The 24,574-nt window shown below is 41.5% G+C and overlaps 2 protein-coding genes across 3 annotated transcripts in view; one reads left to right on the top strand and one right to left on the bottom strand.

Moving 5' to 3' along the window:
• Positions 1–13,688, top strand: part of ANGPT2 (angiopoietin 2) — a 53,820-nt gene extending 40,132 nt beyond the window's left edge. For both annotated transcript variants that reach the window (XM_082863936.1, XM_082863937.1), the window contains exons 6-9: positions 4,429–4,530; positions 5,084–5,250; positions 9,620–9,750; positions 12,972–13,688. In XM_082863936.1, the coding sequence (XP_082720062.1) occupies positions 4,429–4,530; positions 5,084–5,250; positions 9,620–9,750; positions 12,972–13,132 (561 nt within the window). In that variant the 3' untranslated portion in view covers positions 13,133–13,688. The remainder of the gene's footprint in view (positions 1–4,428; positions 4,531–5,083; positions 5,251–9,619; positions 9,751–12,971) is intronic.
• The window catches only part of MCPH1 (microcephalin 1), a gene marked incomplete at its 3' end in the record, with an annotated part of 293,369 nt that overhangs the window by 177,464 nt on the left and 91,331 nt on the right, over positions 1–24,574 (bottom strand). Inside the window, 2 exon segments of the mRNA XM_082863622.1 lie at positions 16,056–16,103; positions 16,107–16,133. Coding sequence (XP_082719748.1) covers positions 16,056–16,103; positions 16,107–16,133 — 75 coding nt within the window.

Here is a 24,574-nt window from a genome sequence, read left to right on the forward strand (position 1 = left end):
CTCCGGCGTGCTCTGCACTAGTTAGTTCATTCCAGGGCACTGGCAGTTTCACCCACTAGTGCTTTTGTACCATCAGTGCAAATGCTGTCACAGCCCCAAAGGCCAAGGACGTGGTTATGGAGACAGTTCTGACCCTTTGGACTTGCTGCAGGGGGCTCAAGGCTTCCCTGGGTGGGCCATTCATACCCCCATCTGATGGGCTGGAAGACTTAACTCACACCATCAACGAGAGCAGGTCATTTTCTTCCCAAGTACCTGGAGTTTACTTCAAGGTGGAAGCTCGTAAGTGAACCAAGAATCAGAATTTACCATAAGGAGAGGCCAGTGTACAGCTTAACTCGGTTTTTCTTGGATATTCTGGAAAACTTGCTTTGGGAGATGTTAAGCTTTAGATGAGAAAAAAAAAAAGTCACTTCCCCGGGGAGTATTTCAATGTGGCTTTGATAAGGTAAAACAACATTACATGAGAATCAGTGTGAAGTGTTATAGAACCCTGGGATGACTGCATATGCTAAATGCCTATAAGTATGTTTACGTCCAACTGTAAAGGCAGCTACACATTGAATGAACAGAAACACTTACAGAAAAGGCACTTGACGCTGTATCAAAAGGGAGACTTTAAAGGCTCCTGAAAGTATCATCTCTTTGAACTCAGGGTTATCCTCAGTATGTAACATGGTCATAAAGGAAAACACTTTAAAAATACAAGCAAGGGCTTAAAGATGTGGAATTTCAAACAGTAACATACACTTGATTTTGAATTTAAAAGATAAATATTCGATTTATCTTGAATAATAGCACAATATTCTTGTGCTATTATTCACGGTAAGACTTTCCAAAGAAATCTTTCGAATTCATTCGTGCTGCTTTAAATCAACCTTGAAAATCAGTTAATGTCCCTAGCACCCTAAAAGCAGTGTACTAAGGGGAGAAAATACCCAAATATTCTGTTGCAGATGAAAAAGTAATGAGCAGACTCTACACTAAGCCCTGCGGTCCCCTGTGCTATCTGGTTCTCATGCCAGCTCTTTGGACGCTGTTGTCTGTCACCAGATGTCGGTCTGTTCTGGGTCTGGAGGTGAGGGAACAGAAGTGGCCTGAGCAGGAGAATGGAGAGTGGAGTGGGCTGCTCCCTGATGCAGACCCAGAGGGACTGTGTAATGTTTCCTGCCCCAGTGCCTGTCCCTGCCCCAGCTCGCCGTACCAACCCCAAAGACCTCACTGCCGGGAGAAGAAGATATACAGCTCTGGGGTGATGTGGTCTCAGGCCACGGCTGGAAACATTAGGATTTATATATGCCTTTTACACGTACGCAGTGAAACCAACTCACTGACACAGCCGGGAACAGCAATCTCTGAAGCCTCGATGTTTTCATGTCTAAAATATATGGTCCAGATGAGTCACCTCTGGATTCCCTTCGACTTCAGGCTCCATAATTCAATCTGAGGAAGGCCGATAGACTTGGGTGTAAATTCTGACTCTGCAAACGTGTGCCTCTCAGCAAGTCACTGAACCTGCGCGAGGCTCCCGTTTTCCTGATCTGCGACGTGACGCGATGTCCCCTGTCTTAGAGAGCGGTTTCGGGGTGATGATGGAGATGAGCACCCAGGACAGGGCTCGGTGCTTGCCATCCATTCAACACGCAAGGACTGTGAGACAACCGCTCTGTGGGCCAGGGCACCCGAGCTTGGCCTGCTTCATCTAATTCAAGGAAAGAATGTTCAACGGATCTCTGCGCAGATCTTTCCCAAAGAGGCCTAAATATCATTTCAACCTTATTTTTGAAGAATTCATTAGGTTTTTGTACAAGATAGGCATTGCAAGATGGCATTTATCAGAAGCATTAGGGTTACATTTTTGCTAGTTAGAGACATAAGAGTTTCCTTCCCTACATTTCCCAGGATACCTGACGCCCAATGTCGATCTCTTTGCTCTTTAATCACTTAGTCACCATGGCCTCAGAGCCGAAGCATAACATTTAAATCAAGCGCTATTTGCAGAAAGAAATCAAGCTTTAGAGCGAGATATCAGGTCCCTGGACCACACCATGGTGTGCTCATCAAAAGTATTAACCGCCCTCGGGTTTGCTGCAACTTAGCAGTGAGGTCATGGGCATTATCTGAGGACTTATGCTTTTCCGACCCTGATATAATCTACTTCATCATTTTCATCTGTACCTTCTGGCTACGTGGAGAACTCTACTTGAACACTATCTTGCTCTGGAAGCCTCATGAGCCAACTAACCATGATACTTCGGTGTTTATAAATGCTCTGTTCTTTTTCTTAAGCTGGACAAAGTAATATTAAGAAAACGTTCCCATGATCCCATCATTGTCCCTAATGGGGTGAGAGGATAGTATGGCTCAGACCCCAGCTCTTGGTCTTCACCGATTTGCACAACAAGATGGACTTGTTCTCTGATTTAAATATCAGCAGCTGCATCAGGGTGGTTCTGACACTGAAGAAGCAAGTATTAGAATGAGGACAGGCTCCCTGAGAACAGTGTGCCGTCCTTTTACCTGCTAGCACGCCTTTTAGGACACAGGGGAGCTAACATGTGTCCGCAGGACTGCTCAGATCAATGGAGCTTATTCAGCTAGTTTACTAGACACGTTGACAGAAGGGAGCAGTACGGACCATCTTGTGGACCAGAGGCGAGTGAGAGGCAGTATTATTCATGAACTGATTTCAACGTGGAGCTGCATGGAGGGCCTTCTGACCTATTAACAAAACAGTCAGGTTTCTCTGTTTTCGGAAGCATGGGGGAGTAGAAAACACATCACAGAATTAGGAAATTAAAGAGACCTTATTCAAATCCTATATGCTACTTAATAGCTGAATGACTCTGATCAAATTAACCTAACTTTACCAAATCTTTTCTCCTTTCAAACATGCAGAATGATAGTATCACAGCAGAGTTGCCGTGAGATTACAGATAATACACGGAAAGTACCTAGCCTGGTGCTTGGGACAGAGTGATGCGTAGCCATGACAACAACGATAATTAATAATAATAATGTCAACACAGAGAGATAATAACGGGTTATATTAAGCAGATCGATTTCATATGGCTGATTAATTTAAAATGGGGAAATCATCTTATTCTTGATAAATATAATCTTCTTTCATGGAACACATGTTTCGAAACATGAGGGTCATTGGGGAAGTGATGACGGGCCGAGCGTCCATCCTGGAGAGGGTCTGGAATGGCGGTGGAGAGCGCGCAACAGGAGAAGCAGTGCTGGGTTCCAGCTGCTGCTCTTGGCTCCGCTCGAAACAGGACGGCCAACAAGCACTTACAATGAAAGGGCGGGTCCAGGTGCACTCTGGGTTCTCCTTCAGCCCCCATTCTCTAGGATTTCGGCTCACAAATGCAGTACAGTTGACGTGTAAACTTACTCTGCCAAAATTATCTCCATTCTTCCCCCCAAAGACCATGGAAGACAACAAAGGAAGAATACTGCTAATTGCTTTTGAACCTTAACTTTCACATTTACTACCTTGTAACCTGTAAGGAAATTCATCTTAACTTTTTGGAAAACTCCTTCGTTCTACTATAATCTCATTATTTAAAACTATTTGTGTAATCCTATTTTCAGGGGTTTTTAATTTCATAATAAAACTCCAGCTGAGTTGAAGTTGAGCATGCATGCTCCTAGCCCAAGAAAGAATCCTGTGTAGTGAACAAAGTTTAAACCCATCAAGCCCGTTTAAAAGCAGAAATCAAAAGAGCTGGGAAGAGAAGTAACAGGGGCAGTGAGCAAAGTGCAGAGAAGCATGAAGTCAGGGTCTGTGGGGTGGAGCTGTCAGGCCCCTCAGGTCACACACACACAGCAGGTACACGGGAGCCCCCGGTCCCTTGTTCTGAGGGAGGAACCAGGAAACCTGACTTTGATCCCACACAAGGAGGAAGCCGAACAGCCCCATGGCATCACAGGAGTCTTGGAAACCCCACAAGGCAAGAGTCTCCCTTTTACACCACTCTCTGGAGAGTCAGTCGGGACTGGCAACCATCATAAAGGTTTTCAGGGCTGTGAACACGAGGCGATGGATTTCTACAGGCTGGAGATGAGATGTTTGGGGCCAATCTGCCAACACGTCCCGTTCCCAACGAATCTCTAAGGAACAGCGATCTCAGGGTCAGCTATCGGGGTGGGTCTTTAGCCTAGAACAGATGATGACAAGGTCCTAGTTTCATCGACACATCACGTTATATTACTGTTTATTTTTCATCATCATTTTAAATTCATGGTTTTCAATTTCTTTAAAATCCTCTGCCTCTTGGAAGACCACAAGATTTACCCCAGAGAACCCCATCAGCCCTGGTCTTATTATAAGTATCTCCGTTCATCTCGTTTCTGTTATTTAAGACAAAGACCCAAGTCACGCACATTTCCCAGGCAGTAATCGTGCGTTCCTGTTTGCAGGCTTACTGTGACATGGAAACAGCTGGAGGTGGGTGGACAATTATTCAGCGACGTGAAGATGGCAGTGTTGATTTTCAGAGGACTTGGAAAGAATATAAAGTGGTATGAATACTCTTTAAACCATCTGAAAATAATTTTCTTTGCGAAAACTAACTTTGAGAATGTGCAGGAACTTTACCACAAATCTAAAACTAACCAATGACTTTTGATCATTTTTTTTAACCAAAGGGTTCTTTTTAACTGGTGTTTCAGTCTCCCCGTTAAAGAATGGTCCTGCTGCCAATGTAATGTAAACTATATATCAAAACAAAGGCATGCGAAAGTTAGGCTTATTTTTAATGGTGGGCTCAGCATTTTTTGGTAAACTGTTTCATCGTGTTTCACACGTCTGTAAACTGAGATGTTTATGATATTGGTGGTTCCCCAAGTCGTTCTAATTATCCCAATACTAATTTCCTTCTGGTAACAGCTTAGTTTCCTAAAACTGACCTTTTAAAAATCTTTCTTATATGGAAGACCCCAAAGTTTCACGGTACGGGAAGGGATTTCTGTTGAATATTGAATGGTTATTCCGTGTTAAGTTGATGGACTATTGATTTCAAATACATGAAGAAAAAATAAATGAAGTAAGTGAATTTTACAACTTCGATTTCAGGGATTTGGGAACCCTTCAGGCGAACACTGGCTGGGAAATGAGTTTGTTTCACAAGTGACTAATCAGAAACGCTACGTGCTTAAAATACACCTGAAAGACTGGGAAGGGAATGAGGCTTACTCGTTGTACGACCATTTCTATCTCTCAAGCGAAGAACTCAATTACAGGTAAGGAAATTATATGTCACTGAAAAAAGTTAAAGGACTTGCTGGGTGATGACTCCAGAAAGTCAGAACCCCATTGTATTAACCAGAATCTAAATTACTCATAGGCTACCTTAAGGGGGAAAACATCTTGTTTCTTAGAGCTCTTTGCCGCCTTTAGGTAAGTTGCTCTAGTTTCAACATTCGAACTTTAATTTCGACAATATAAGGAAGGCTTCATGAGGACAGAATTTTGCCTGTTGTGTTTGCTGTGTAGCCTCAGGGCACAGGTGAACCCTGTGTGGCAGATAATGGGTCTTTAACAACTGTTTGTAGAACAGGTGACTGTTGTGTCCCTATAAAATGCCATGCCAATACCACAACAGATGTATACCCATGACTATACTGTTTTCTTCCAGAAGGTTTTAAAAGTTAAATCTATCTTTTTGAAGTTTAAACATATTAACTGTTATGTTCCATCCCAAAGTCAGGATGAGTTGCCAAGTTCAAAAGAGGAAGGATTAGGTGGGCAGTAGGTAGCCAGACCCTCTGCCCTCTGCTATAGGAAGACCATCTGATTCACAGCACTGCCTCAGTCTTTACCTACCTCCTCCCACCCATTGGACACAGCTAATCTTGAATGTTCCAAGAAAAGCACGGACAATTTTGACTGGGAGTTTACTCTTTGGCTCTAAAGCGCCCAGAGAGTAGAGACAGAGCAAACGGATCTCTACAACCTGCTGTGCCAGGCAAGGGCAGTAGGCACGTGCACCTGTGCTTTACAGGGAGAGGGGCTCAGACATGCGTGTCGACGGCGGCGCAGAGCAGGGCGATGGGGGGGCCCGGTGGCCACATGGGAATTGGCCTGAGAAGGCACAACGCAAGGGTTCAGGCACCAACACACCCTGAGGGAGTCTAGAGGGCTCGGACTGGTGGTGTTTGGGGGTTTTGGTGATCATGGAGCACATGTTATGAAACACCAACTCTGAAGTCAGAAATAAACAAGCGAAGTTCCATAGGAACATCACAGGAGACAGGCGTCAACTGGCCTGCCGTCCCATCTAAATCCCACTGATGCCCGACTCAGACCCTCTGCTCAACAGAAATTCCAAGATCTGAGTAGTTTGGGAACAACCCACGATTTCGAAATCCTTGAGCTGGCTTCCTTGGGGAGGCGCGCGATGGACAGCACAAAAAAACGGGCCGAAAGCCAGCTTGCTGACAGCCACCTGAGAACTGCACAATGTCCAGTGTCCTGCTTTATAAACAGTGGACCAAAATTCGGAAGCATGTTTTGAAAACAGATAATGTACGACAAGCTTCGACATGACTTTTAAGAAGTCAGTGAAACAGCCCATCAGCTCTCATTACAGAAAGAGCCGGCTGTCCAGGGTGGACGGGAACTCAGATGAATGAAGAGATAGGTGTTGGGGCCTCACTGCAGCCCCAAGTTGACTCCACAGATCAAAACTTCAATGAATTTTTAGACATGAGTGGTTGGTCATTGTTTGACCTCCAAGCTAAATATTTTTTCAACTGGCAACAGTTAGGAATCTACAACACAGGAATTAAAAAAAAAAAAAAGCACACACAAAAATTAAGGATTAGACTGTTTATATAAGAAGATTTTACAATATGGGTCATTACCCTTGTATGCTGACATTATAAAAATATTTTAAACTGCGATGGTTCTTAACAGATATTTCCTTTAGAAATGCAATCAATTTTTGGATATGCCATTTTAAAAAGCACACAGTTGTTTAAAGCTCAGTTGAATTTACTTGGCAGTATAAAACAGATACTACACTGAAAAAATTATTATCCTAATAAAACATGTCAATGTGATAAGAAAACTGGGATGTGACTAAAACAATAACTACAGATGTTTCAGAATGCCAATTGTATGTAGCAGCTAAGCTGTTTTTCACTAAAGGAATTTTTTCCCAAATGTAGGAAAACTGAAAAAATATACGTTACAAGAAGGGATAAATGCATCAATAGAGTATGATTATTTTTACTAAAACTAAAAACTACTTGTATATTAAACCTTAAGAATTGGTCACTTTTCACAAACATTCTTGCAATTCTATACAAACACTGAGATTTAATTATTAAATGTTGGCATTACCTCTCCTTTCACTCTACTGTGATGTAAAAGCAATGGGTACCAATTTAAAGTAATTTCAAGAACGTGGCTATTCTTAACAATCAAATTTTACAAGAAGGCAACTTTAAAACAATGGGCCAGACTCCCCTGGTGGCACAGTGGTTAAGAATCCGCCTGACAGTGCAGGGGACACGGGTTCGATCTCTGGTCCAGGAAGATCCCACATGCTGCAGAGCGACTAAGCCCGTGCCCCACAACTACTGAGACTGCACTCTAGAGCCCACGAGCCACAACTACTGAAACCCACGCTCCCTAGAGCCTGTGTGCCATAACTACTGAGACTGTGCTCTAGTACCCACGAGCCACAACTACTGAGCCCACGTGCCACAACTACTGAGCCTGCCTGCTGCAACTACTGAAGCCTGCGTACCTAGAGCCCGTGCTCCACAACAAGAGAAGCCACCTCAATGAGAAGCCCACGCACTGCAACCAAGAGTAGCCCCCGCTCAGCGCAACTAGAGAAAGCCCACGCGCAGCAGTGAAGACCCAACGCAGCCACAAAATAAAAATAAAAAATAAAATAAAACAATGGGCCACACGGCAGAAGGATCTAAAAAGATACAACTTTTCTCACAGAGACTCATAAAACATAGTATTCTCCCTTCTTTTGCTTTGGGGAAATTTAATGCGTTCCAGTAGAACTGAGATTGTTCAAAGGAGACAGGAGAGTTCAAAGGAGGAAAAGCACGGGGAGTAGTTCATCTCAACCCTACCTACGATTAATGAGAAGGGCCTGGACAGAAATTAAAGTGTTTCAAAATCCCAAGGGTGAGCAGAACTTACAGGAAGGCCTTGCAGCAGGTATGCAGAGGCTGTGCTAGGGCCCAGGGTCATTTTTGAAGCATGAGGATAACCCTGAAATTCAGAAATTCGATCAATGCCTGTGATGAGGCTTCCAGAGCTACAGTACTACAAACAAAAATCTGAGTTACCAACACAAACGTTACTCAGGACCAGCGCTTTATGGAACTCATTGGATATGCCCCCGTGCCCCCCTTTTCACAAGTGCCTCCTCGATAACCAAGCGCCCCTGTGAAGGGCGCAGCAGCGTGGAGCCCTAACGGAGGTGCAGTCCCAGCTGCTGCCAGTCCCAGCTCCACCACTTACAGCACGTGGCTGTGGACGAGCTCCCACCTCCGAACCGAACCTTAGCGATCTTGCGTGTAAGAGGGGGGTGGCGCCTGCCTCTCGGGGCCAGTCTGGGCATTCCATGCACGGGCCCGGGACAGTGAGTGGCACAGGCGGGTCAGAGACACGCCCCTGGGGAACCTTTCCTCTCAGCTCCACCTTCTGCTCCAGCATGAATTCCAGGAAATCCTATTCCCTCCCAGATAGCTGTTAGCAAATGTGAGCAGGTGTTCCCGAGATGAGCGGCGGCGGCGCTTAAAGCACAGCAGGAAGGTCCCTGGGTTGGGGAGACCTCACGCCCCAGGTCTCCACGCTCCAAGCGCCACACTGTGACATGGAGTTCGACACAGGCACCCGCGTCCCCTGGACCCTGCTCCGAGCTCCGGAGCCTGTCTGCCTGGGGCTCTCCTGGAGTCGGGCTCACAGACCTGCCCCTGCCCTTCTCCCCTCCTCCTTGGCAGGCACAGTGCTGGGGCGAGCCAGACTTCTGCAATCTTCTAAAAGCCTGGGCTATTATCTAGGGTCTAACTTAATAGTACGCTTATTCTTTCTCAATGTGTCTGGCAGGTTTATTATAATACTATTCAGAAACAAGGCAAAGCAGCCACAAGGATTTGTTTTTCCACACAGTTCTCTAGATTCCTACTTCACATTCAGTGGTCATCCCTTGTTGTCTGCTGTCCTCCCCACACCCACCAGTCATCCTGGATTCTCATTTCTACAACAGATGTGTGATGCCTGGCAACTTGGAAAGAGGATCCCATCACGATGTATTTTCCCCTCTTCTGTTTACCTGAAAGCAGCAGGAAAATAAATGACAGGGCCCCCGAGTCCCCGCTGATGCCTGTGCAAGTGATATGCGTTGAAGGCTTCATGAAAACATTCCTCTTTGCCTAAGGATTTGATGATAAGTTGGTTCCTGTTTATACCAGCGCAAAAACATTTTGTCCAGAGTATGCACTAGTGCACTGAGCAGCATAGCACGTGTTTCTGTAGAATGAAATTCTTCGTTGTAAAAAACTTTCCACTATGATAAATCAACCACTCAAGCCAATTATGTTTTGCCTTTTTTTTTTTTTTTTCTTTGCATGCTTACAGGATTCACCTTAAAGGACTCACAGGGACAGCCGGCAAAATAAGCAGCATAAGCCAACCAGGAAATGATTTTAGCACAAAGGACGCAGACAACGACAAATGTATTTGCAAATGTTCACAAATGCTCACAGGAGGTGGGATGACGTTTCTCTCTTCCTATTTGTATTGGCAAGAAAGGATTTCATAGAGGGAAAGGTTGGCTCTTTGGACTTCAACCTGTGATTGGTGACAACGTCCCAATTTCATAAATAGACTTACTTGCTCAATACAGGGAAATTTGTTTTTCGCTTTTTCAGACTGTTGAGTTTTACACACGAATGTGATATTGAGCTAGAATTGTCAGCAGGCCAACTGTGTCTCCTCAGGACCTACCCCTGGCAAGGAGAGGGGCCGTGTGATACTCAGCAAGCTCTCTGGAGTTTGTGCTGAGTATCAGATGTTGGCACGATGGTTTAATTCCATTTTGCTTTATTAAAAAGGTTAAAAATTAAAAATGGCTACCGAAACAGGGATATAGATTCATCAGTATAGAAATGTTTCCAATTAATAATTTATTGTTCCAACAAGGATTTTTCAGTTGTCTTTTTTTTTAAAGTATTTCATTAATATATAGCAAATACTAATAATGCACAGAAAGCAATTAACCAAGCTCCTTTTCTGTGCATCAAATTCAAATGAATGACTGTCCACTTTAAGGCCCTTATCTTCAGGCTCTTCTTGCCTTCTACCTTTCATGCTAGACCTCTTAAAAACAAAAACCACACAAACAAAAGGAGACCATACCCATAAGCAAATGTGGTATAACAGTCACTTAATGGCCAGATGAGTTCTCAGAAACATTTCAGAGCTTAGTGACAGGAACCAACTGTTAGAAAACTTATTCTTCTGATTCCTAAAATTTTAAACGTGGAATAACTAAAACCAGTTAATTGTGATTGAGACCAGGAAAAAGTCGGGCAAATGCTGTGGAGTTAGTTCTTAAAAACACTGAAAGGTTGAAATCAGCAACAAAAATTCTGCCAACAGTGCAGACGAAATGCAGAGGCAAACAGGAAATTGGCAGGGTTTAATTTGTAGAGACCATGAATTGTATCACCAAAAATTCATTCATTACTCACCCAGGAAAACCAGAGGAAAGAGCTGTAGTCAATATATTTTATAAATACGAGGTACTGCATAAACAAGTAAAGGGTCTAAACTTGTCACGTGTTTGTACTGCAGTTAAGAATCATTTACGGACAAAAGGAAGGATTTATTTACAAAAATAATTTGAAACCCAGTAATTTTCAAGTCTTTAAAATGATACTGAGAGAATTAGGCTCCATTAAGAAAATCAGTCCTATGGTTCCTTAGAGAATATAGTTCATGTATAAATAGACGTTGGTAACTTAGGTCTTCCCTATTAGCCATACTTACTTCAGTAATTTTTTCACCAGAGAAAGCTATTATGCTGATTGTGTAAAAGCTGCCTGTCTCTCCCATCCCACCACAGTAATCCTTTTTGAAGCCAACCAGGGGAGGGCGGGGAGGGGAAGGAGCACGCCGAATCCTGCTTCCTGTCTGTCATTCCCACACTGAGCCCAGATGTCCACGCAGAGGGTGGCGGTTTTCAGACCACCCGAATGTCAAGAGCTACTCAAGAGAGTATCAGTGCATTAATAACCAAGGAAACAACATATTTACTTACTCAGATCAAGATTTAGGGCTGAGAGTGGAAGTGGAAAGGAGATCGGGGAGAAGAAACGCAGCCCAAGAGAGACAGCAGAGCGGTCCCAACTGTAGAGGTCAGATTCCCAGCCGTGGTCTGGACCACAGATAAACCAGCATAATGACCAGCTAGATTTTTGCATAGACAGTGAATTCTATAGTTGAGTCAGACAACAGGCTCTGGAATGGCCATATCTATAAATCTGCAATATTCTTGAATATTTTGAAGGTTTATGAGTCACACACACAAATGTCTTATCGAATCAACATTAATCTGCATCAACCTAAGTCATGGAGCTGTTACTATCAGGAAACAATTTAGGCACTTGGATGTAATAACGGGTGATCAGAGTTCAGTGTATAAATAATATAATAATTGCATCAGAATACTTTTTAAAGAAATAAAACATGCCCTACCAATACCTGTAACGTTCACATTACTGATTTCTTTTACTAGGTATGGAGAGATCGATAGTAGTTCTTTTTTTCTGTATTTTAGAATTTTATATAAATGGCATCATACTGTATGTGTCCTTCCAACACAATCTTGCAAAGATTTATCTGGATTAATGCTTGTAGACTGAGGGCATTCCTTCCCCTCCCAAACCCAGGGCCTCTAGGTAAGGGTATTAAAAGCCCAAGCCTGGTCCGTCAGGTGTAGGTGTGGATGCCCACTGCTCCGCCGCTGTGCCATGCAGCGGCCTCCCAGGTCCCCCACTTTACCTTAGTGCACACACCACTATAGCTGTACGTTTCCTTTCTGTCTCTGGGACTTAAACGTTTCCTTTTTATCTAGCTCCACTGAGTAGTTAAAATTTGGGGTTACGTTTGAAACAAAAAGACTTTTTTTTTTAAATAAATTTCTTGATTGATTGATTTTTGGTTGTGTTGGGTCTTCGTTGCTGCACGCGGGCTTTCTCTAGTTGTGGTGCGCAGGCTTCTCACTGCGGTGGCTTCTCTTGTTGCGGAGCACGGGCTCTAGGCACGTGGGCTCCAGCAGTTATGGCTCGTGGGCTCTAGAGCACAGGTTCAGTAGTTGTGGTGCACAGGCTCAGTAGTTGTGGCTCGCGGGCCCTAGAGAGCAGGCTCAGTATTTGTGGCGCACGGGCTTAGCTGCTCTGCGGCATCTGGGATCTTCCCGGACCAGGGCCCGAACCCGTGTCCCCTGCACTGGCAGGGGGGGTTCTTAACCACTGCTCCACCAGGGAAGTCCCCAAAAGACATTCTTTGTTAGGCGGAGGGGAGCCTGAAGCAGCCTGGTCCACCGTGTTGCTGGCACTGGATGGAAGGTGACCCTGGGCCGATGAGAGCCACCCATCGATTCTTCGGGCTCTGACTTTTCCACACTTTCAACTGTCCTGTGGGTCTCCTAGTCACGTCTGTGGGTGACTGGCCCTTCCCCACAGCACAGGGGAAGAGGAGTAAGAAAGCACGTAAAAACATGTGCCCCAGGGGCTACGGTTCCACCAGTGTAGAGGTGGAAAACCACACTGCCACCTGCCAGGGTGGCACCCTCCACTCTCAAGAAGGCCCGCACACAGCTGCTTAAAATGAGCAGAATGTGACTCTCGGATTAGCCAGTATTTGTAACTCCGCGGTGAGATAGGGCCACCTGGCTCCTAATTCCTTCTGTGTTTCACTTTCACAGGCTGGTGGTTTGATGCCTGTGGTCCTTCCAACCTGAACGGAATGTACTACCCACAGCGGCAGAGCACAAATAAGTTCAACGGTATTAAGTGGTACTACTGGAGAGGGTCCGGCTACTCGCTCAAGGCCACGGCCATGATGATCCGCCCAGCAGATTTCTAAATGCCTGCGCACACCTGAGGAACAGTGCCTTCCGGTTTTCAAAGACTTCATCCCAAAGCTCTGAAAGACACAGCTGCATGCTGCCGCCCTATCCAGCTCGGACAGACTGCCCACGCTCCAGACTGAGGGGCCCCGCGAGCTCCCAGCTAGAGCCCCATCAACGTCACCCCTTAAACCCGCATCACTCAACGAACCGAAGCACAACCCCCAACGAGCCACAGCCTGGCATGGTGACCTGGTAGAACGCCTACGGGAAGATAAATTTAAGCCTGCGAATGAGACTGACAATTTACAGGCTCTGTTGTCACAACCAAGAATGTTATGTGCGAGTCGATCAGTAAATAACTGGAAAACAGAACACTTATGCCATATAGTAGAGATAACCTTGGAACTGCATTCTTCTGAGCACTGTTTATAGACTGTGTAAATATCCATATGTCCTGAATTCAGCACCACTATCATAATTAAAAGGAAGGAACAATTCTCGAAGCCATAAAAATATACTATATATTCAGGGATTTTTATGAGAAGTGGTTATTAGCGGTTTAATATTTGGAGAAGGAAAAACATAGTTAACGCATTTTGACTCCTCCTCTTAGGGGCTTTAAATTTTCATTTTGAGAACAGCATATTTGCATAGGCATTGATAGGTTAGTTTTAAGTTAATGCTCAAATATATATATTTCAAGTTTCTGTGGTGAAAACTTTCAGGATCTCTGAAATTATTAACAGAAACGTGTTCTTTTAGTAAATATGAAGATTGTACTATTTTTTTCAGCCTCGCTGTTAAATATGAAGGGATTTTTAGTAATTAAATATAACTTATTAGGTGAGATGACCGCATTTAACTTTTATGATATTTACAACATTGTAATATGATTCTGAAACAAATGATTGTGCCTTGTGACAAGGGAAATCTTGATTTTTAATGATGAAGAAAATTACACATTTAATTTCATGACAAAGAGGCTTTCCTACCTTTTACTCACTATTCTAATACAAAAGTTTTTTTTCTCTTCTACTAAGACGTGTTTTAGGGAAGTAGGCTACAATGTAGTTTGTGGTTGAGAAAACCCTTCCAATTTAAAACACTTACAAAGCTATACTTCTCAAGCTGGATTCACCCTGGAAGTTATTTACAGGAAAAAATAATTTGCGTTAGTAACATTAACTTAAATCTTACTAGAATTAAACCACCAGCAAATTAAAAAAAAAAAAAAGGTGTTCTGGGGCGCAAAACCAAAATCTGATATTTATAGCATATTCAAATGTTTACAGAAAATTTTGAGAGCACAGATTTAAGCTCAGGACTGCAAAACCTTAAACTCCTAGAGTTTTAACTCCGTTTGAAGTTTTCATTGTACAATTAATACTAATGAACATTTGAGTAATGCTTCATAATTTAGAAGCAATTTCTCATATATTCGCTTTTGAGTCAGCTACTAGGAAGCTTAGAGCCAAATGTGCAGCCAGCATTTACCTGTGTCTGTCTTCACCTTATACTGTTCTACCACTATTTTTTTCTTTATTCCATTTTTCTTATCTAATTTATTTTATCCCCACACCCCCCCTCCTCTTCCCAGCTTAGTTTTATGACGCTCAGGTGTCACTGAGTCAACTTATGGACTCTGGGCAAGTCAGGCCCTCTGCTTTTCCACCATGCTGCACTTTCCCAACAAATATATTAATGAGAACATAACCTCCCATCCCAGAACAGCTCCTCTTATTACATGTAAGAAGGCGTCATAAGGTTAGCAGAGGTTGAATTTATACACAGCTTTGTATCAAGCTAAAAAACATCTGATAATAAGAACATATCACCGCCTCAAAAGAAACAATAAATTTCCATGACATCTCAATGACCACATGACAGACACCGAGGTGGGAAAATGATAATACGGGAAAAATTGGCAACAACACAATTTATATTCACTTGCCCATGTAGGCAGATAAGGTGAGTTTCAAAGACAAACCCCACTATGTTATTCAGAGTTACGTATACTCTCTCGTGACAGCGAGTGGGGGAGAATTTGAGCTTTTACTTTACACTTCAACTCCTTACCAGGTATTTCAAACAAAGAGTCTTGCTGAGAGGAATTTTTTCTCTCCTTAAGAAAACATTTATAAAGTCCAGAGCAAATCAAAACAGCAATCTCAAAAATGAAAACAAAAACAACCCAACAACTAGATAACCACAGCGACTGGAGGACAGAGTTCAGCTTCTCACTATGTGATAGCCATATGGCATACTCAAACGATTAAAAAACATGGAGACCACTCACAGATTACACATCATCACTTACCTTTCAGGTATTAATCTTTTGAAAGGATAAAACGTGACAAACCAGTTAACATTTGAAAACAAAAGCCAACTTCTGCACAATCCTGCTTCCAACTAAATCTGAAATTACCTACTTATTAATCTTTAAAAAAATTAGAACCTGGAACTTTCCCATTAAGCATCTGAAATACCTGAAAATCAGTAAAGCTGAAGCTGAGTTTCAGGAAAAACATCAAAACAGAAACACCACATCACAATGCTAGCAGGCCACAATTTTTATACCTATCACTTCTATCTCTTTTAGCAGTAACAGCATTATTTTTTAAGGCAGTAAGCAATATATAATAGTATCTTCTCAAGAATCTAGTCTTTTTTCATTTTTGTTTTTCTCAATCCTGAGGACTTGTATAATTAAATTTTTTGAGATTACATTTCTCACAACTTTTTGAGGAATGTTCTCACATTCTCACATTTATTCTCACAAATAGACAAAATGTGTTAAGTTCTGCAAGTATGCCTTTTTAGTTATAGGCATAATTGCTCTTGATTTAATAAAAAAATCCTGAGTGTATATCTATGCTAATAATGACTTCCTGAAAACACCAAATTGTATTTACCACCATAAAATAATATGTGACTTACAGGAGCTGCAGGGAAGTAGTCTGACTCTTCAAACGGTTCCTCGGAAATTCAATGACCCATTTCCAAAGACCACAGTACCTATAAGTGAGAGAAGAAGCAGAACATTTTTTATAGACTTATTAGGCTTTTAGTGGACAATAAACCAGTTTGAAGATACAGCAAAACCAAAATAAACAAAAAAACCCTAGCAGTAACTACATACTACATTGATCCGAAGCACATGTATCTTGAACACCAAAGTGCCATCAGAATCTTCAGGTTACAAAAATGTTACAAATATTAATAAACACTTGTTTAAGAAAATGTCTCCTGATGGCTAGAAGTCTGGGTTATTATCCTAGTGAGGATAACCACCCCGTTTCTAAACATATGAAATATTACGTCTTCCTAAATTCCAGTTTCCAATTTAAGGAGTCATTATAGACAATCCTTAGTAAATAATACAGAATTTTATTAATTTAAAAAAACCCATGTATTAGGAGAAGATAGATCATAAGCCTAAATTCAGAAAGCAAACCTTTTGGTGTGTAACTTTATTTCTATCATTAGCTAATGTTTTTAGGAGAAGTTCTCCACATCCATGTTTGGAAATCCTTCTCACAGTTTGGAAGAGTAAAATGTCTCATAAACAAGCTGTCATCATCATCGTTAGAACCCACACATTTTTAAGTAATCAAAACAATGTTTTCATTTTTAATTCAACATTTGAGATTCTGCACTCATCTCTACTCTATGACCAAACTCCTTGAAAAGCTGTATGTCTCTATGTACCAGTAGAATTGTACAACTAAAATAATCAAGCTGAATTACATAACTCACACTGATCTTTTTATCTGCAATTTCCTTCTTTCCTACATTCAGTAAATCCATTTTTTTTTTTTTTTTTTGCCCCTAGATTTGCTATGTAAAACTCAAGGTTTTTTTTGCTGAATTAGCAGGAATGAGGTCTAAGTCTTCCTTTTTGGTAGTTCCTAAAGTTCAGAACCATCTATGGGCTATCAGTCTGAAATATTTCCTTTTTTATATATTAAATCTAATACCCAAAATGAGACAGCAATGTTTTGTTTCTAAGAAAAAGTGAGCATGACAATGGAATAAAGACAAGAACGGAATACAGAATCTGAATGATCATTCTCAGCACTGGCCCAGATCTTACTTTCAATAGATGTCATTTACTTACTCAACAACTATTTCTTTCTGCTCACTAGCCATTCATCTGTGAACAACTTATTGAGAGCCTACCATGAATAAGAGTCCAAACTGGGTCCTGGAAACCCAAACCCAAACCTAGAAGGGTTTACCCTCTTGCAGGAGGCATGGCAGCAACCAAATGCTGGTTCCTCCAAAGCAGGGCTGTGCAAACCTGTGGTAGGAAGCAAACTAACTCGGGCTAGGAAAACCAAGAAAGGGTCCACAGAGGGGCCGACATTTAAACTGAGTAAAAGCCCATCAGGCAAAGAGAGAGACAGTGGGAAGGGGAGAGGGTATTCCGGCAGAGGGAGAATACCACGGGCCAAGCCAGGATTAAAGCAGCTTCTTTTTTTTTGGCTGCAGTGGAGGGAGCTTTGGAAGAAGTGGTAAGGAAATAGGGTTGGCTGACTGCATATGGTAGGGAAGGTATGATAATATACCCTGTCCTACCCCTGTGTGCTGACGACATCAGTGCAAGCACAACTGTTGGGCAGGAGAATCCGAAGACAAGCCAGAAAAGACAGGACAAACAGCTCCATGGGCACTGGGCCCAAGATGATATAGAGAGCCGGAAAGCAATGAGTTGGGTTCTCAGGGACCCTGTTCAATCTTCAATAGATTTGTGTGTAGACAAGCATTTTGTCATTGAAGTCCCTTTTTGTTTCCCCCTGATTTTTACGGCCTAACAAACATTACAAAAAAACAAAACAAAACAAAAAAACCTTACCTTAATAAGTCCAATGAAAGAAGGTACTAGAAAATTGCTAACTCTACACTGAAATCATGTTTGTACACACAGCAAACATGGTTGATGGGTGGTTAAAATAACCCATTGAAGTAACAGTGTTTACCTTACTCTTATCAGTCGATGTATGTTATCATTTACAGAAGACACACTAGTTCCCTACAAACTCATGTGATTAGCCCAGGAAGTAAACTGTGGAAAGTTTCAAAATCAGGTTCACTTCAAGACATGAGGCATGTGGAAGACTAGTGTAGTGAGAAACACAACGTAGTAGTGAGAGAATCCAGGAAACCAGTCTTAAAAATGGCTGTGGCATTTGAGTTCAAATGTAAGCCACATTAAAATACCAACTGAATTTAAACAATCTCTTGGAGAAAATGTATGTTCTCTGAATTTGTCCACTTCTAAATGTTATAAAAATAAAACTGTAAGGCATCTACAGTAGCATTTTGGAAAGTAAATTAATAAATTTAATTTATGTAGGCATCCCAGGAATGAGTATTGTACAGAGATAGCAAAAAACACTAATTTGATTGTAATGAAATCATCAAATCAGAAATAGAGTGTAAATTTTTTTGCTTTAGTTCTTTCATTTAGCTAGACTTATCTTTACCTTACTAGAGTGTTCAAAATAGGGAAAATCTACTCTGCAAGATGGCAGTTAAGGCTGCAAGTGTAGTTAAAAATAAAAGGTTAACCTGAGATATTTATCATAATATATGTGATAGAATGAAAATAACTGAGAAGCTATATAAAGCAAGGAATGGGGTTGCATGAAGGCAGAGGATCAAATCCCATGTGGACAGCCCTTAAAATGAGGGCTGAGTTATTTCAGCATCCACTGCAAATGAATATGATATTTTTGGCATTGTAAAATTATCACTCATAAAACTTGGACCTTGTTGATGAATTTAAATAGGACCCATTTTCTCGCCTTATTATTAGATTAATAGTTAATGATGAGACAGCTCTCCATAATGTAAGACTGACTTTGCAACTACTTTCATACCAGGCAAAATGCAAATGGTTTGCTCTTATTTTATATCCACCTAATCATTCTCCTTGAACAGGGTGAGGAGTGTAACTAGAGTGAACCCAAGCCAGACAAGGGCTCTGAGATTAAATGCAAGTCAAGAATAACATCAAACACAAAGGAGAAAATGAAGCCAACTATGTACACATTAGCAAAGTGAGCATAACTTATTTTCACCATCTCACAAGACTCAACTAAAATGATGGAGCTAAGAGGAATGGGAAAAGAGCCCACTGCAGATAAAAGCTGATGATGTTTTGAAAGTTGCAAAGCAAATGGATAAATGGTAACTGACTTAGAAGAGCAAAGAAACCGCGAGCTTAAACGTCTAGAGAGGGAGTCAGTAGGAAGCATCCAATTCCCTCCGCAGAATCCCAGAAAGGCTGGGAAATTGGGGGTACTAGAAAGCTCTGAAAATGCGGTGTAGAACAGGGTGAAATGGAGAAATCTCCTACCTCCACCCTCCTGCCCACCCTCCTCTGGAATAAGACAAAAGTAAAGTCAGACGGGCTTTTCTGGGAGCAGCGGTAAGAAGTAGCAGGGAAAATTTCTCCAGCACAGCCCTCACCCCGAGACACGAGCACAGAACTCCATGGCAGGACAAGGGCCTTTCTTTTGTGGAGAAACAAATCACCCCAGGGAAAAAAGACCTACAGATACTGACATGTGGACCTCCCTCTATCAAATACCTCCATCACATCAGAAGATCTATACACTCAGATAAACAGAATTTCCATCAGCTTTTCAGTCCTCAATATTAAACATGACTTTCTACCCATTTGATAAAAGCCTCTAGCATGCAAACAGAGACCAGACCAAACAAAAAGGGGATTACTGGGATCACAGTGATGGGAAGTCCCAGGATAACAGCGGCTCTGTAGACCTAGGGAGAACCAGTCTCACAGGGAGCAGAGCAACAAACGGGTTCATGGGTGGTGTCTCCAAGAGAAATAAACGGGATTGGAAGATTATCTAATGTGTAGACAGTTTTGGAGAAAAACTACAATGCTTTTTAGAAATTCTTGTGGTGAGTTAGTGATAGGTACATAGAAAACTAAGCAATGAAAATGACTGTCAATGATAAGCTCAAGAAAAACAAACAAAAATGACCAGAAATGGAATAGAATCATAGTACACTACATGGCTCAGCTCAAACAGCATTCACATAGTCATCCATGTGTGCATGTAAATGTGAACAAGTATGTCTTTATATGCATATATAACATGTTAAACTAAACGCAAAACCATACTGGGTAGATGGGGAGGGGACGTGTATGTCACAGTGAAAGCTATACAGTCATATTTTAATCTTCCATAGAAGGAAGCCTATAGATAACGTCTAAAAGTGATTAAAAAAAAAGGAGAAAAAGCATTTTATTTAGAAATATGAAAATAAAATATCAGAAGGATATTGTAGGAGTGAGAATCTCGGCTGGGAAACAGCAGGGCAGGGAGTGCCATTTCTATTAGAGGCCTCATAAATTACACTTGATTCTGAAAACATTTTGTTTTGGGTAACTGTGCCCTTACGAAAGAGTTGCCACAACAGTACAGAGAGTTTTCATTTACTGGTCACCTAGATTCCTCTATCGTGTGAGTCTCCAACCTTCTATTTCAAAAGTGCTTTGCACCTAGAACCAGTTGTCGATATCTATAAAAACATCTTGCTGGGCTTGTAACTGGAACTGAGTCAATTCTAGAGTTCAAAATGGGGAGAACTGACAGCTTTAAAAAATACCGAGTTTCCCAATTCATGAACATAGTATGTCTCTCCTTTTATTTAGGTCTTTTAAAATTTCTTTCTCAAGAATTTTGGAGTTTTCAGCATACAAATCCTGCAAATATTCTGTCAGACCTAAAGTTAAATATTTCAGCTTCTGGAGCTGCTAATATAAATGGCATTTAAAAAAATTAGAATTCCACGTGTTCATTGCTAGTACACAGAAATACAACCAAATTTTGTATATTTACCTTGTATCCTGTAACCTTGCTTAACAACTTACTAGCTGTAGTAGCCTTTCTGTAGACTTGTTGATATTTTCTAGGTAGACAATCATGTCTTATGTAAATAGACAGTTTTATTTCTTCCCTTCCCAATCTGTGTGTATATTTTTTTCTTACCTTATTGCACTGGCTAGAACTTCCAATACAACACAGAAGAGGAGCAGTGAGAGCATTAAAGTTGCTTGGACAACTTTGTGAGGCAGATTAATTTGGTTTATTATAATAGCATAAACCCAAATTGCTCTTGTTTATAAATTAATGTGTCTATGTAAAGCACAAGAGGTTTTTTTTGTTTGTTTGTTTAAGTAAAAAATGGTCTATTGTTATTTAGTACTGGTGCTGGCTAACTGTCACAAGCTTTTATTAGGTTCTTCAACTCTCTACAGAATAATTAGAACATTCTGAAGGATCAAAAGAACTAAATGCCACTTTCTGGATCAGAACCAATCAAATTAATTTTTTTCTTTAACATTCACTTTTACTTCTTAATATTTTGAGAAATTTTCCCAAGAAATGTTCTTCAGCTGTCTTAAAAATTAATTTATTCACACAGCATTTAATAAGCAAAAACACTAAACAAGGTACGCTTAATTTTTGGTTTCTCAAAAAAAAAATTAAAGAGAGGGAAAACAACAGTTATTTCCATGTACAAGTGATATGAGAAGATCAGGATAAGCAGAAAGCAACCTGTAAGAGGGATTTTAGGTTGCACTTAAAAAACTGAATGATGATGATTCACTGCCGGTGTTGATAATTACAAATTCAATAGGAAGCTGATTTAACTTACTTGAGAGTATTACTAATCGTGTTGAAACCATTTATTAACATTCACAATGTCTTACTGTAATTGTAATATTGTTTATTCCAAGTTTCTAAATAGCCAGGCTAACCAACCATTATTTTTGGACTTGTCTCCAGACCATACCACCTACCATATATAATTGTTAAATTCAACTGCAGTTTTGGTACTAAGAATACTAGTGAGAACACAGCAGCTAAAGAAAACAATGGTGGGGGCTCCTCTGTGGGAAAAGTCAACAATATTCTTTGCATACAGAAGACTTCATATTGTATAAAATGCCAACTGAGTGATTAAAATTCAAATCTGATGGTTAGAAACTTGTGACACAGATTTAACCAATGGGAATCCTGTTAATTTCAAACATATTGAAAGTACACATTATTTTCTCCTTTACTCATTGAAAAGAGATTGGGCTTGTCTTCATCACCCTCTGTCCTTCCACCCTTCCCCACACCAACTGGGGTAAAAAACTTGGTTGTGAGAGTCTGTGGAGGTATAGAAACATATATTCAGCATTTGCAAATTCCTTCTTTCCTATCCAAGAGTAGCAAAAATGGTCCTCACTAATTTTTTTGCTATTTTTAGCTAACAACAGAATTATAAAAATTAAATTATATTTTTCCTGTCAGACCTCATAGACTCTTTGCCTCAGTTATGAGAGTAATTGATTCTCTCAAACAACAAAACTTTAAGAGAATTTGCTAATAGGTCCATTGTTTCGACTTTTTCTAGAGGGAGAATAGCAATCTTTGTGTTTCTTCCACAGACAGACAGTATAATGTACTGGTTAAGAACACAGAACTCAGGCCACTGGGTTAAAGCAATGTCCATCTCTTCACAGTTTTGTGACAAGAAGTCAGTTAACCTTTTTGTCACATGAAAACATTATACGTCATCACAGATTACAAAAATATCTGTGTAGTTAATGAAATTGCTGTGGCAATAAAGTTGATTCTAGGTTAAGCTTCAGGAGAAAAAATTGGGGCTATCAAAAGTATAACTTTTAATAACCATATAATAGGGTGCTTAAGTCCTGAACACTGTGGAGCCAGAAAGCAGAGGAGGTCTAGTCTCCCAGAAGGACCAACGTGAACTGGCAAAGTTTCAAGGTAACGATGTTTGTTCCAAAATAAGTATTTCCAACACTTCTCAGAACACCAAGAAATGCGTTCTATAATGCCATCAAGTCATTTTAAAAATACAAAGTCAGTAGTCTCCCTCAGTGAGGCAATTTTCCACGTGATTTTTAAAATTCAGGAGAAATTCACATAATACACAAGTAACCCTTTTAAAGTGTATGGCTCAGTGGCATTTAGTTTATTCACCATGTTGTGCAACCACTACCTCCTTCTAGTTTTGAAACTATTGCGTCAGCCCAGGAATACACCCCGTACCCATTAAGTGATTACTCCTCAACCTGCTCTCCGGTCCACCCCAGTAACTACTATTGGCCTCTGTCCAAGGATCTTCCTCTTCCAGATGCATCATAGGAAAGAGATCCCACAGTATGTGATCTTTTGGCTTCTTTCACTTGGCATCGTGCTTTCAAGGTTCACATGCATTATGATTTGAATGAAGACTAGTGACGGGTGTCAAAAAGTCTTGCCTACTAATATTAGTAAATCAATATCAACTTAGTGCTCACTGGACACTCACTGCCTTCCTCGTCACACAGCTGGGGAGTGGCAAGGCTGGCACCAAAATTCACTCTCTTAGCCATTAATCTTTTAAAAACACACAAGGTGGGCTTCCCTGGTGGCGCAGTGGTTGGGAGTCCGCCTGCCAATGCAGTGGACGCGGGTTCGTGCCCCGGTCCGGGAGGATCCTACATGCCGCGGAGCGGCTGGGCCCATGAGCCATGGCCGCTGAGCCTGCACGTCTGGAGCCTGTGCTCCGCAACGGGAGAGGCCACAACAGTGAGAGGCCCGTGTACCGCAAAAAAAACAAAACAAAACAAAAAAACACACAAGGTGGTGTGCAGTCACAGAATGAGTATATCAAAGTTTAAGGCAGCAAAAATCAAAATATCCCCTAGGCTATCTCTGGAAGTAGATGCCAGAAAGGCTGTGGGCTACGAATGGAGGAAAGCTGAATTCAAACCCCAAATCCACCATGTTCAAGCGCTGTGATCGTGAGCAATTTATCAGAACCGTTCAAGTCTCGGTTTCCACAAAGGACTGTTATACTGACAAGCTGAGCGTAGGTAAGTCTCCTGACAAGACGGCCCCACCTCTTTAACTTTTCTACGTGACTAGCATCTTCTGGAAGCAGCACCATCTCCACCCTCAGACATGCTCACTGGGCGCCAGCCCCTCCCTACGTGGTCCTGGGACCAGCAGCACCTGGGAGCTGGGAGCAGATGAAGAACCCGAGACCCAGACCCACTGAATCAGAATCTGCGTTTCAGTAAGAACCCCAAGTGATTCACGTGTTATTAAGGTTTAAAAAGCACTGTTCCATCTGTCTCCGAAAAGGGGGTGAGGGGAGCACAGAAGGAAACCCAGAACTTAACACAGTGTATTTAACCAAGACGGACAAAATAAGCAATAAAGTACTAAAAATAAGTAGTTACGAATTCTTCTCTCTTTTTAAGAGATATTAACTTACAGAGACAAAACACCAGATGGTAAGAGGAAAAAGAAGCTACATGTTGATGTGTACCTTCTTACAAACAAGTCTGGCTATATCACACGCAGGCATTCAAGTTAGACTTGTTCCGCTTATGCTTTACTCCATCTTTTCAG

This window comes from Leucopleurus acutus (genome assembly GCF_964270905.1).
Source record: "Leucopleurus acutus genome assembly, chromosome: 21".
In the NCBI taxonomy this organism is placed as follows: domain Eukaryota; kingdom Metazoa; phylum Chordata; class Mammalia; order Artiodactyla; family Delphinidae; genus Leucopleurus; species Leucopleurus acutus.